At 45.1% G+C, this 14,138-nt stretch overlaps 1 protein-coding gene across 1 annotated transcript in view; it reads left to right on the top strand.

Moving 5' to 3' along the window:
• The window catches only part of herc1 (HECT and RLD domain containing E3 ubiquitin protein ligase family member 1), a 445,291-nt gene that overhangs the window by 91,498 nt on the left and 339,655 nt on the right, over window positions 1-14,138 (top strand). The window contains exons 17-18 of the mRNA XM_060853924.1: window positions 840-1,031; window positions 1,257-1,478. Of these exons, the coding sequence (XP_060709907.1) occupies window positions 840-1,031; window positions 1,257-1,478 (414 nt within the window). The remainder of the gene's footprint in view (window positions 1-839; window positions 1,032-1,256; window positions 1,479-14,138) is intronic.

The raw sequence follows: 14,138 nt of genomic DNA, 5'->3' as shown, positions 1-14,138 counted from the left end.
TGCTTTGCATCAGTCTTGCTCTGCAGTAGTCCCATAGTTTAAACGCACTCTGAATAAAAAAAGTTTTTTTTAAATTTCCTTTTGAATACATTAGTGACTAGCTGATATTTACAGCTCTGATGCTTATCTCGCCTTTGAGTAATTGTAATGTCTGTCAGGTTCTTTCATAAACTTAAAAAACGTTCTGTCAAGTTACGTTGTAGGCCTACTGAGGTCCATTTTTCATAGTTCTTGATAATCATTTTCTTGAATGTATTTTGTCAATCATTCTTTTGTTAATCAGGAAACCAGCCTTATTTCAGTTACGTACTTTTCAGTGTTGTAATCCATTTGCTATTGTTAATATCAATATTGTATGTAATTTCTAAATATCAAATCTGTTGTCCCATAGTTGCAGATTCCTGAATGGTCATCCACATAGGAGCATTCTGATTCCTCACAATGGCATGTCTTTGCCCACTAGTGCATTTCTTTACCACCGGATTTATGTTTATGCTACTGCCAAGAACCTCATGTTTGCGTTGAACTGATCACAGATGTCCAAAGCCAGGAGAGTGCGCTCTCTGATTTTATGAATCTGATTTGTTGCTATCATTCAAACTCCTTTGCTGGGTTTATGTGTATCTTATATTTGAGCCCCTCATGACTGTTGATCTGGAAAATTGAGTGGAGAATGTGTGATTTAGATGAGTGAAAATAGTAAATCCGGTCCAGTCTTCAGAAATAGAATGCTTTATGCTTATTTTTCCCTGTTGTTTGTTTAGTCTACAATGTTGTAAATCAGATGAAATCTTTAGATGTTTCTTTCATATACCTTTGCAGTCTTGTTTATCTTGCAGGTGTCCTGTATGGATCAGCAGCAGGGAGCATGCTGTGTCAGATCATTAACTCTTTACTGTTACTGCCTGTCTCTGTGGCACGACCGTTGCTAAGCCAGCTACTAGATTTATTGCCATCGTTGGATAGCTTAAACAGACTTTTACCAGCTGCGGCCCATTTAGAGGAACAGGAGTTGCAGTGGCCGCTGCATGGTAAGCGATGTGCTCAGGCACTTGGATCGTATCTAATGCTGTAATTTCATAATATTGTAACCCTGGCGCACGGCAGACTGTGCTGCAGTAACAAGAAATAACTCAGAGAAAACAGATCTGCTTTTATAACTCAAATCCTGCATTTTCAGAAATGTAGAGAAAGGTTGTTGACATGAATTCTGTTGTGCTTCTAACCACTAATTTCTTTTGGGACTGATGCTGTAGGTACTATTGAAAGTTCTGAGCCTGATGATTTGGCAATACCCCAATCTGCCCAGCCTTGGGTGTGGCTTGTAGATTTGGAAAGAACTGCTGCACTACTTGTAGGACGTTGTCTTGGTGGAATGCTACAGGGTCCACCTCCGACTGCTGAAGAACAAGATACAATTCGTTGGTTAAAAACACCTCTTTTCAGCAACGGACTGGAAATGGATCTCTCCCAGCTAGGTAAAACTAATCATTTATTATTTTCATAGTGTCACAAATATAATGTGTCTTTCTTTCTCTTTGTATGTCTCGGCCTTGTTCTCTTTCGATCTCTCACTCTCGCTCTCTTGCTCTTACGCTCGCTCTTGCTTGCTTGCTTGGTCTTAGTCAAGCACTTACAGGTGCTCTCTCTCTCTCTTTCTCTTTCTCTCTCTCTCTCTCTCTCTCTCTCTCTCGCTGTCTCTCGTGCTCACTCTCTCAATAGGTGCAGGAGTAGGTCATTTGCCCTTGGAGCCAGCACCATCATTCATTATGATCATGGCTGATCATCCACAATCAATATCCTGTTCCTGCCTTATCCCCATAACCTTGATTCCACTATCTTTAAGAGGTCTATCCATCTCTTTCTTGAAAGTATCCAGACCTGGCCTCCACTGCCTTCTGGGCAGAGCATTCCATATATCCACCACTCTCCGAGTGAAGACATTTCTCCTCAACTCTGTACTAAATGGCCTACCTCTTATTTTTAAACTGTGTCCTGTGGTTCTAGACTCTCCCATCAGCAGAAACATGCTTCTTGCCTCCAGAGTGTCCAATCTTTTAGGAATCTTACACACCTTAATCAGATCCCCCCCCCTCATCCTTGTAAACTCAAGTGTATACTCCTCTGTTGCTCCTCTGTTCAACATATGATAGTCCTGCTGTTTCAGGAATTGACCTCGTGAACCTATGCTGCACTCCCACAATAGCCAGAATGTCCTTCCTCAAATTTGGAGACCAAAGCTGCACAACAGTACTCCAGATGCAGACTCAACAGAGCCCTGTACAGGTGCAGAAGAAGCTCTTTGCTCTTATTTTCAATTCCTCTTGTTATGAAGACCAGCATGCCATTAACTTTCCCCTTTACCTAACGTGACTCCATTTAGATAGTAATCTGCCTTCCTGTTCCTGCCACCATAGTGGTTAACCACACAATTATCCACATTAAACTGCATTGCCATGCATCCATCCACTCACCTAGCCTGTCTAAGTCACCCTGTATTCTCATAACCACCTCCTCACATTTCACCCTGCCACTCAGCTTTGTGTCATCAACAAATTTGCTAATATTACTTTTATATAGCTGCGGGCCCAGCACAGAACCTTGAGGCACCCCACTGGTCATCGCCTGCTATTCTAAAAGGGATCGTTTATCACTACTCTTTGCTTCCTGTCAGCCAGCTAGTTTTCAATCCAAGTCAATATTTTGCCCCCCGTACCATGTGCCCCAATTTTGCTCACTAATCTCCTATGTCGGACCCTTCGTAAATCCATGCTGACTCTGACCTATTCTGTTACTGCTATCCAAATGAGTTGTAATTTCATATTTTATAATTGACTCCAGCATCTTTCCTGCCTCTGACGTCAGGCTAACCGGACTGTAATTCCCTGTTTTCTCTCTCCCTCCTTTCTTGAAAAGTGGGACAACATTAGCCACCCTCCAATCCACAGGAACTGATCCTGAATCTATAGAAAATTGCAAAATGATTACCAATGTGTTCACGATTTCTAGAGCCACCTCCTTAGAGTTCACCTCTATCGACAAAACCCTAGCCAGAGAAACAATATCCAACCTGCTGGACATACAGAACAAACAACAGGACGTTGAACCTGTTAACAAAGACGGCATACTTAAACTACTGGACCTGTGCCTCACAACACACTTCACATTCAACAACCAGATATACGAACAAATCAACGGAACACCCATGGGCTCACTGATCTCTGGACTCATAGCAGAAGCAGTAATGCAAAGGTTAGAACAAACAGTCTTACCGCAAATACAACCCAAACTGTGGGTCAGATATGTGGATGAAACCTTTGTAATCATTAAAAACACAGAAATAGAGAACACACACCGGATCATCGACGTCACACTCACAGGAATCCGATCCACGAGAGAGGAAGAAAAGGACAACCAGCTCCCATTCCCAGACGTGATGGTACAGAGAACACCGAACGGAGAATTCAGCACAAAGGTATACAGGAAAGCCACACACACAGACCAAGTCCTGAACTATGAAAGCAACCACCCCAACACACACAAACGAAGTTGCATCAGGACACTATTCAAAAGGGCCACAACACACTGCAGCACACCAGAACTGCAAAAAGAGGAAGAAGAACACCTATACAAGGTATTCACCAAAAACGGATACCCGCGCAATTTGATCAACAGATGCCTAAGGGAAAGACAATGGAACGAGGACATGCCGCAACCCAAAGGACTAGCCACACTATCACACATCAAGAGCATTTCTGAACTGACAGCCAGACTGCTGCGACCACTAGGACTCATAACAGCACACAAACCAACAGCCACTCTCAGACAACAACTCACCAGAATGAAGGACCCGATACCCATCATGAGGAAAACCAATGTAGTGTACAAAATCCCATGCAAGGACTGGACAAAACACTACATAGGACAAACAGGAAGACAGCTAACGACCCACATCCATGAACACCAACTAGCCACGAAACGACACGACCAGCTATCCTTAGTAGCCACACGCACAGATGACAAGCAACATGAATTCGACTGGGACAACACTACTATTATAGGGCAAGCCAAACAGAGAACAGCCAGGGAATTCCTAGAAGCATGGCACTCATCCACAGATTCTATCAACAAACACATCGACCTGGATCCAATATACCGGCCACTGCAGCGGACAGCAAGAACTGACAACCGAAAGCGGCAGAGACAAGCCACTATAAATGCCGGAGGAAACATTACAGAAGCGCTTCATAGGAGGCTCCCAAGCACTGAGGATGTCAGCTAGACGGGACGAAATGTTTGCAACACAAACTCCCAGCTCGGCAAACAGAACCACAACAACGAGCACCCGAGCTACAAATCTTCGCCCAAACTTTGAATGTTGACTCTACATCTCCTGATTCTGTGTTCCCCCCCTCACAAGGGACTGAATATCATTCTTCACCAACAGGGCCACCCCACCCTCTTTGTCCATCAGTCTGTCCTTTTGATAGCATGTAAAGCCTTGAATATTCATTTCTCAGGCCCTGTCCAGTTGAAGCCATGTCTGTTATTCCCACAACATCGTACTGCCAATTTCCAACTGAGCCTCAAGTTCATGCACTAACTCTCTCTCCCCATTCACCCCCCCCTCTCTCTCTCTCTCTCTCTCTCTCTCTCTCTCTGTCTCTCTCTCTCTCTGTGTCTGTCTCTGTCTCTTTCGCTCTCTCTCTCTGTCCCCCCCCCCCCGTCTTGGTCTCATACTGTCTTTCTTGGTCATGTACTCTCAGTCTCGTGTGCTCTCTCTCTCATTCTCTCTCTCTCTCTCTCTGTCAGGGGTCCCTGTCTGTCTCTGTTCCTATCTCTGTGTGTCTCTCTTACTCTCAGGTTTCTATCTGCGTCTCTTTGTCTTGCTCACTCTCTCTCTTTGTCTAGGCTCTCCCTCTCTCTATCTCTGCATCGCTCTTGGTCTTGGTCTCGTGTGCTCTCTTTCTCTCTGTCTAGGGTGTCGGTGTGTGTGTCTCTCTCTCTCTCTGTCTCTCTCTCTCTTTCTCTCGCTTGCTCACTCTTGGTTTCGTCTCTCTCTCTCTCTCTCTCTCTCTCTCTCTCTCTCTGTCTTCCCTCCCACCTTTTGGTCTCTCTCTCTCTCTCGCCCCACTTTCACTTGCTCTCTCTCGCTCTCCTCCACTTTCACTCGCTTTCTCTCTCTCTCCCCTCACTCATTCGCTCGCTCTCGCTCTCTCTCTCTCGCTCTCTCTTCCCCCCCACCCCTACCCCCACCACTTTCATTCGCGCGCTCTCTCTGGCATGTTCTGTATTTGAGCTATTGTCCACATGTTGTCAGGGCCCATAGCCTCTGCAGTATCCAGTGCCTCCAAATCCTTTCTCATATTATTTGGAGTCAGGCTTACCAGCCATCACTGGAGGGAGCTGGGATGGATCACGATGTTGGACTTCTCCTGAAAGATTGCTGCAAATGCTTTGACCTTATCAATTGTAGTGATGTATTGGGCTCTTCCATCATGTAGAATTTGTGGAGCTTGCTGTTCCTCCAGTTGTTCAATTGTTAGTTAGATGACGGTATAGGTAGGTAGATAAAACAAAGATTGGCCACAATATTGACAGTGAGAATTTGGTTTGGGTTACAGAATAAGTGGATTTGTCAGATAGGTAAATCTGTGGCAGATGCAATTTAGTGCTAAAAATGTGAGGTGATGTGTTTTCGAAGAAGGAATAAGAGTGTATTAAATGAATGGCAGGATACTCTAAAGCTCTGAGGGATCTTGGGATGCTTGTCCACAGATCCCTAAAGACCGCAGAACAGCTTGATAATCAGGAAAGCATACAAGATGCTTGACATGTCAGTTGTGGCATAGATTATAAGCACATGGAGGTCATGAGTGGCATGGATAGCGTAAAAAGACAAGGTCTTCCCCCTAGGGTATTGGAGACCAGAGCGAAAAGACATAGGTTTAGGGTGAGAGGGGAAAGACTTTTCATGCAGAGGGTAGTGTGTGTATGAAATGAGCTGCCAGCATAAGTGATGGAGTCTGGTACAATTACAACATTTAAAAGGCATCTGGATGGGTAAATGAATAGAACATGGAATATTACTGCACAGTACAAACCCTTCAGACCTCGATGTTGCACCGACCAATGGAACCAATCTGAAGTCCATTTAACCTTAGACTTAGACTTAGACTTAGACTTAGACTTACAGTGTGGAAACAGGCCCTTCGGCCCAACAAGTCCACACCGACCCGCCGAAGCGAAACCTACCCATACCCCTACATTTACCCCTTACCTAACACTACGGGCAATTTAGCATGGCCAATTCACCTTGACCCGCACATCTTTGGACTGTGGGAGGAAACCGGAGCACCCGGAGGAAACCCACGCAGACACGGGGAGAACGTGCAAACTCCACACAGTCGATCGCCTGAGTCGGGAATTGAACCCAGGTCTCAGGCGCTGTGAGGCAGCAGTGCTAACCACTGTGCCACCGTGCCGCCCACTATTTCATTTTCATTCATTTGTTTAGCCAACGATCATTTAAATGTCCTTGGTATTGGCGAGTCTAGTATGTTGCAGGCAGTGTGTTCCATGTGCCTACCACTCTCTGAGTAATGAAACTACCTCTGACATCTGCCCTATATCAATCACCCCTCAATTTAAAGCTATGTCCCCTCACGGTAACCATCGCTGTCCAAGAAAAAATGCTCTCACTGTTCACCCTATCTAACCCTCTGATTATCTTATATGTCTCAATTAAGTTTCTTGAATAAGCTCCACATTGCAATTGTGCCCATCCTATGCATCTTAAATCTTACATAACTGCATAATAATCGCCTTTCCCCCAAGTATAACTCTTGCCCTGTGGTGTTTACCTGTTCCTTTCCATCGCTAAAGTAACAACCAAATTGGGTCAGCATTACGTGCTCACCTACCTTCAAGTCTAACCCCTGGCCAGGTTCATTAACCGGTACCAAATCCAATGTGGTCTCACCCCTTGTTGCCCAACTACATACTGTGTCAGGAAATCATCCTGCACACATTGGACAAAAACTGACTCATCTAAAGTACTCGAACTGTAGTATTCCAGTCAATATTTGGAAAGTTAAAGTCCCCCATGACAACTCCCTTTTACTCTTACTCATGTCCAGAATCATCTTTGCTATCCTTTCCTCAACATCTCTGGAACTATTCAGAGGCCTATAGAAAACTCCAAACAGGGTGACCTCTGCTTTCATGTTTCTAACCTTAGCCTATACTATCTCAGTAGACAATTTCTCAGCCATCCTTTTTGCGACCGTAATGCTGTCTTGACTAACAATGCTCGATCTCCCCCTGCTTTATCCATGTCTCCGAAATGGCCACAACATCACGTTCCACTGACTAAATATGAAAGGTTTAGAAGGATATGGGTCAAGTGCTGGCAAATGGGAATAGATTAATTTAGGATACCTGGTTGGCATGGAGGAGTTGGACTGAACGGTCTGTTTCCATGCTGTACATCTCTGTGACTCGGTCTTCATAGCCTTCTGTGGCGATGAGTTCCACACATTCACCATTCTCTGGCTAAAGAAGTTTTTCCTTAGCTCCGTTTGAAAGGGTCTTCCCTTTATTCTAAGGCTGTGCCCTTGGTACTCGACTCTCCTGCCAATGGAAACATCTTCCCAACATCCACTCTGTCCAGGCTGTTCAGTATTTTGTAAGTTTCAATCAGATCCCCCCAGATCCTTTATAAACTCAATCCAGTTTAGTCCCAGATTCTTCAAACATTCCTCATTAGTCTTCATTCCTGGGATCATTCTCAATAATCTCCTCTCAACCTACTCAAAAACCAATATATCTTTCCTAAGGTGTGAAACTCAAATTTGCTCAAAGTACCTTAAATTTGGTTTGACCAGAGCCTCACAAAGTCTCCTGCTTTTATATTCTAATCCTCTCAAAATGAATGACAACATTGTATTTGCCTTCCTAATTGGCTCAACCTGCAAGCTTACCTTAAGAGAAACCTGGACAGGGCTCTCAAGTTCTTTTGCACTTCCAATTGCTGAGTTTTCTCCCCATTTATAAAATAGTCCATGTGTCTATTCTTTCTGCCAAAGTGCATGACCTCACGCTTTCTCACATTGTATTTAGTCTGCCACGTCTTTGCCCACTCTCCTAACTTGTCTAAACGTTTTTGCAGCCTCCCCCGCCACCTCAATATTACCTGCCCGTCCACCTATCTTTGTATCATCTGCAAACTTAGCCAGAATGCCCTCAGTTCCTTTGTCTATATCATTAATGTATAAAGTGAAAAGTTGTTATCCCAACACTGACACTTGTGGATCACCACTAGTCACTGGCTTCCATCTTAAGACGGACTGTTTTATCTCCACTCTCTGCCTTATGCCAGACAGCAAATCTTCTGTCCATGCTAGTAGCTTGCCTCTCACACCATGGGCCCTGATTTTATTCAGCAGCTTCTTGTGCAGCACTTTATCAGAGGCCTTCTGGAAGTCCAGATAGCAAACTTCTATTGGTTCTCCTTGGTCTAACCTGCTTGTTACTTCCTCAAAGAATTCTAGCAGATTTGTCAGGCATGACCTCACCTTGATGAAACCGTGCTGAGTTCGCCCTATTTCACCATGCACTACCAAATGTTTAGAAATCTCATTCTTCACAATGAACTCCAAAGTCTTACCAATGACTGGGGTTAGGCTAATCAGCCTGTAAGTTCCCATCTTTTGCGTTGGTCTCTCAATGCAAACCCCATTTCCCTGCACTTGTCCTATAAACCTTTCCTATGCATGTATTTGCCCAAATGCCTTTTAAATGTGTTAATGTGCACATACCAAAACCACATCTGCTGGCAGCTCATTGCTTACGCGTACCACCCTCTGTGTAAAAGAAATTGCCCTATCAAGTTCCCTTTTATTCTTTGCCCTCTAACCTTAAACTGATGTTTTCTACTCCACGATTCCCCAACCCTGGAAGAAAGACTGAGTGCATTCACCCTATCCATGCCTCTCAAGGTCTTACACACTTCTTTAAGATTTCCTCCAGTCTCCTACACTCTAAAGAGAAAAATTCTAGCTTGTTCAACCTCTCCCTGTAACTCAGACCTTTCAGTCCTGGCAACATCCTTTTAAATTTCTTCTGCACTCTTTCCAGTTCAATAACATCCTTCCTATATGAACACAATACTCCAAGGCCTCACCAATGTCCTGCACAACTACAACATCCCAACATCTATATTCAGTGCCCTGACTGATGAAGGCCAGTGATCTAAAAAGGCCTTCTTCACTGCCCTCTCTACCTGTAACTTCACTTTTGGAGAACTGTTCTCCTGAATTTCAAGGTCTCTCTGTTCCACTACATTCCTTAAGGCCTTACCATTCACAATGAAACTCTTATCTTGATTTGACTGTCCAAAATGCAAGACGTCACATTTATGTACATTTAACTCCATTTGCATTTCTTGGCTCAGTTCCCCAGCTGAGCAAGGTCCTGCTGCAGTTCCTGATAGCCTTCCTCACTCTCCACAATACATGCCACTTTAGTGTCATCTGCAGACTTAGTATAATCATGCCTTGTACAAAATCATCCAAATCATTGATATACATCACAAACAGGAATGGGCCCAGCACCGACACCTGAGGCACTCCACTAGTCGAGTAAAAAGTGAGGTCTGCAGATGCTGGAGATCAGAGCTGAAAATGTGTTGCTGGTTAAAGCACAGCAGGTTAAGCAGCATCCAAGGAACAGGAAATTCGACGTTTCGGGCCAGAGCCCTTCATCAGGAATGAGGAGAGGGTGCCAGGCAGGCTAAGATAAAAGGTAGGGAGGAGGGACTTGAGGGAGGGGCGATGGAGATGTGATAGGTGGAAGGAGGTCAAGGTGAGGGTGATAGGCTGGAGTGGGGTCAGGGCGGAGAGGTCAGGAAGATTGCAGGTTAGGAGGGCGGTGCTGAGTTCAAGGGAATCGACTGAGACAAGGTGGGGGGAGGGGAAATGAGGAAACTGGAGAAATCCGAGTTCATCCCTTGTGCTGGAAGGTTCCCAGACGGAAGATGAGGTGCTCTTCCTCCAACCGTCATGTTGTTATGTTCTGGCGATGGAGGAGTCCAAGGTCCTGCATGTCTTCGGTGGAGTGGGAGGGAGAGTTGAAGTGTTGAGCCACGGGGTGGTTGGGTTGGTTGGTTCGGGCGTCCCAGAGGTGTTCCCTGAAGCGTTCTGCAAGCAGGCGGCCTGTCTCCCCAATATAGAGGAGGCCACATCGGGTACAGCGGATGCAATAGATGATGTGAGTGGAGGTGCAGGTGAATTTGTGGCGGATATGGAGGGATCCCTTGGGGCCTTGGAGAGAAGTAAGGGAGGAGGTGTGGGTGCAAGATTTGCATTTCCTGCGGTTGCAGGGGAAGGTACCGGGAGTGGAGGTTGGGTTGGTGGGTGGTGTGGACCTGACGAGGGAGTCACGAAGGGAGTGGTCTTTGCGGAACGCTGATAGGGGAGGGGAGGGAAATATATCCCTGGTGGTGGGGTCTGTTTGGAGTTGGCGGAAATGACGGCGGATGATGCGCTGTATACGGAGGTTGGTGGGGTGGTAGGTGAGAACCAGTGGGGTTCTGTCTTGGTGGCGGTTGGAGGGGCGGGGCTCAAGGGCGGAGGAGCGGGAAGTGGAGGAGATGCTGTGGAGGGAATCGTCGATCACGTCTGGGGGGAATCTGTGGTCCTTGAAGGAGGCCATCTGGGCTGTACGGTATTGGAACTGGTCCACTAGTCACAGGCTTCCAGTCTGACAAGCATCCTTCCGCTATTACCCTCTGCTTCCTACCATCAAGCCAATTGTGTATCCAATTTGCCACTTTCCCCTGGATTCTATATGATCTAACCTCCCAGAGCAGCCTACCATGTGGAACCTTGTCAAAGGCCTTACTGAAATCCATATAGACTATGTTTACTGCCCTGCCCTCGTTAACCTTGCTGGTCACTTCATCAAAGAACTCTAACAAATTTGTGAGGTATGATCTCCTACGCACAGGGCCATTTTGACTATTCCCAATCAAACTTTGTCTTTTCAACTGCACATATATCTTATCTCTCAGGATCTTCTCAAATAACTTACCCACCACAGATGATAGGCCTACTGATCTACAGTTCCCAGGTTTTTCTTTGCAGCCCTTCTTGAATAAAGGCACAATGTTTGCAACTCTCCAGTCTTCCAGGATCTTATCCATGTCTAACAATGACCCAAAAATATCAGACAGAGCCCCTGTAATTTCTTCTCCTGTGTCTTGCAGTGTTCTTGGATATATCTGACCAGGACTAAATTTATCCACCTTCAAACATTCGAAAAGATCAAACATCACCTCTACTGTGAAATGGACTGTCCCTAAGATCTGACCGTGAATTTCCTCAAGTTCTCAAGTCTTCATGTCTTTAGTATGCTTTTCCGTTGAGATGAATTTTTGCTGCCTCTCTCAAAATACTCCCAGAAATTCCTGCCATTTCTGTTCCACTATCTGTCCTGGTAGGCTTCTCTCCCAGTTGATTCTGGTCAGCTCCTTCCTCATGCCTCTGTAGTTGCCTTTATTTCACTGTAATACTGATTACATCTACTTCTTCTCGAATATTATGGTCACTGCCTTCTAAGGGTTCCTTCACCTTAAGCTCCCTTATCAAATCTGCCTCATTGCACAGGGAGAGTCGAGACTGTGGTGCTGGAAGAGCACAGCAGGTCAGGCAGCATCCGTGGAGCAGGAAAATCATCCTTCATCAGGAATGCCTCTTAGCACAACAATAAATCCAATATTGCCTGTACCCTGGTGGGCTCCACCACAAACTGCTCTAAAAAGCCATCTCGTAGAAATTCTGCAAATTCCTTTTCTTGTAATCCACTGCCAATCCACCTGGATATTGAAATTCCCCATGATCACAGTAACCTTGCCTATCTCTTGGTATATCTTATGCCTCCAATCCTGACTACTGTTTGGAGGCCTATAAATAACTTGCATTATGCCTCCTTACCTTTGGGCATCCTCAACTGTACCCATACTGATTCTACATCATCTGACCCTGGTTTGTTTATTACTTTTGATTTCATTTCATTTTTTACTAAACAGGCAACCCCACCACCTCAGCCCACCTGCCTGTCTTTTTGATACGATGTATATCCTTGGATATTTGTGGAGGCGATGGCCCAGTGGTATTATTGCTCAACTATTAATTCAGAAATCCAGAATAATGTTCTGAGCACCTGGGTTTTTTAAAATTCCCTACAGTATGGAAATAGGCCCTTCGCCCCAACCAGTCCACACCGACCCTCCGAAGAGTAACCCACCCAGACCCATTTCCCTCTGACTAATGCACCTAACACTATGGACAATTCAGCATGGCTAATTCACCTGACCTGCACATCTTTGGACTGTGGGAGGAAACTGGAGTACCCCCATGCAGACATGGGGAGAGTATGCAAACTCCACACAAACAGTCTCAGACAGCTGGAATCGAGCCAGGGACGCTGGTGCTGTGAAGCATGCAGTGCGAATCACTGAGCCACCGTGTCAATGCTAACCACTGAGCCACCGTGACGGGTTTGAATCCCGCCATGGCAGCTAAAGAAATTTGAATTCAACTTGAAAAATCTGAATTTAAGGGTCGATTGGCCATGAAACCATTGTCAATTGTAAGAAAAACCCAACTGATTCACTAATATCTTTTAGGGAAGCAACTCTGTCATCCTTACCTGGTCTGGTCTACTTGTGACTCTGGACCCACTGCAATGTGGTTGACTCTCAACTGCCCTCTGAAATGGCCTAGCAAACCACTCAGTTATACCAATTATTAGAAAGTCACAACAAAGAAATGAAACCGGATGGACCACCTGGCATTAACCTTGGATCCGGAAAATACAACGGCAAAAACACAAACATCCCTGTCGACCATGAAAAGACCTCCTTAACAACAGCTGTGGCCTTGTGCCGAAATTGGGAGAGATGAGTCACAGACTAGTCAAGCAACAACTTGTCATTTTTATGGAACCATACCTTAGATAACATCCCAGAAATCACCATTACCATCCCTGGCTCACTGGAAGGGTAGACCCAGCAGAAATGGCAGCACAGTGGTAGACACAATGGGGCTTGAGAGTTAGAAGTTAGCCGGAAAAGATCTAAAGGAGGGCTAAGAAGAGCCAGCAGGGGACATGAGACGTTGTTGGCGGATAGGATCAAAGAAAACCCTAAGGCCTTCTGCAGGTGCATCAGGGATAAAAGAATGTCTATTGTAAGATTAGGGCCAATCAAAGATAGTAGAGGAAAGTCGTATGTGGAATCTCAGGACATAAGGGGAGCGCTTAATGAATACTTTTTGTAGGTATTCACATTGGAAAACGGCAGTGCTACTGAGAATAAGGAGATACAGGCTATAAGATTGGATGTGATTGAGGTTGACAAAGAGGAGGTTTTAGCAATTTTGGAAGAATTGAAATTAAACTGAAGCCAGGGAGGAGATTGCCGAGCTTTTGACTTTGATCTTTATGTTGTCATTGTCGACGGGAGTAGTACCAGAAGACTGGACAACAGCAAATGTTGCTCCCTTGTTTAAGAAGGGGAGTCGAGTCAACCCTGGTAATTATAGGCCACTGAGCCTTACTTTGATTGTGAGTAAGGTGTTGGAAAAGGTTATAAGAGATAGGATTTATGTTCATCTGGAAAGGAATAAGTTGATTAGGGAATAGTCAACATGGTTTTGTGAAGGGTAGGTCGTGCCTCACTAACCTTATTGAGTTCTTCGAGAAGGTGACCAAACAGGTGGGTGAAGGTAAGAAGTTGATCTGGTGTAAATGGACTTCAGTAAAGCGTTTGATAAGGTTCCGCACGGTAAGCTAGTGCACAAAATAAAGAGTTTCGGGATTGAAGGTAATTTAGTGGTTTGAATCTGAAGTTGGCTAGCTGAAGGAAGACAGAGTGTGGTGGTTGATGGGAAATGTGCATCCTGGAACGCCCATACCATTGGTGTACCACAAGGATCTGTTTTGGGACCACTGCTGTTTGTCATTTTTATAAATGATCTGGATGTGGGTGTAGAAGGATGGGTAAGTAAATTTGCAAATGGCACTAAGGCAGGCCGAATTTTGGATAGTGCCTAAGGATGTTGTGGGTTGCAGAGGGA

Source organism: Hemiscyllium ocellatum, chromosome 42 (genome assembly GCF_020745735.1).
Source record: "Hemiscyllium ocellatum isolate sHemOce1 chromosome 42, sHemOce1.pat.X.cur, whole genome shotgun sequence".
NCBI lineage: Eukaryota > Metazoa > Chordata > Chondrichthyes > Orectolobiformes > Hemiscylliidae > Hemiscyllium > Hemiscyllium ocellatum.
Note: the sequence above shows the minus strand (reverse complement) of the source record. Positions and strands in the feature narration are given on the sequence as shown.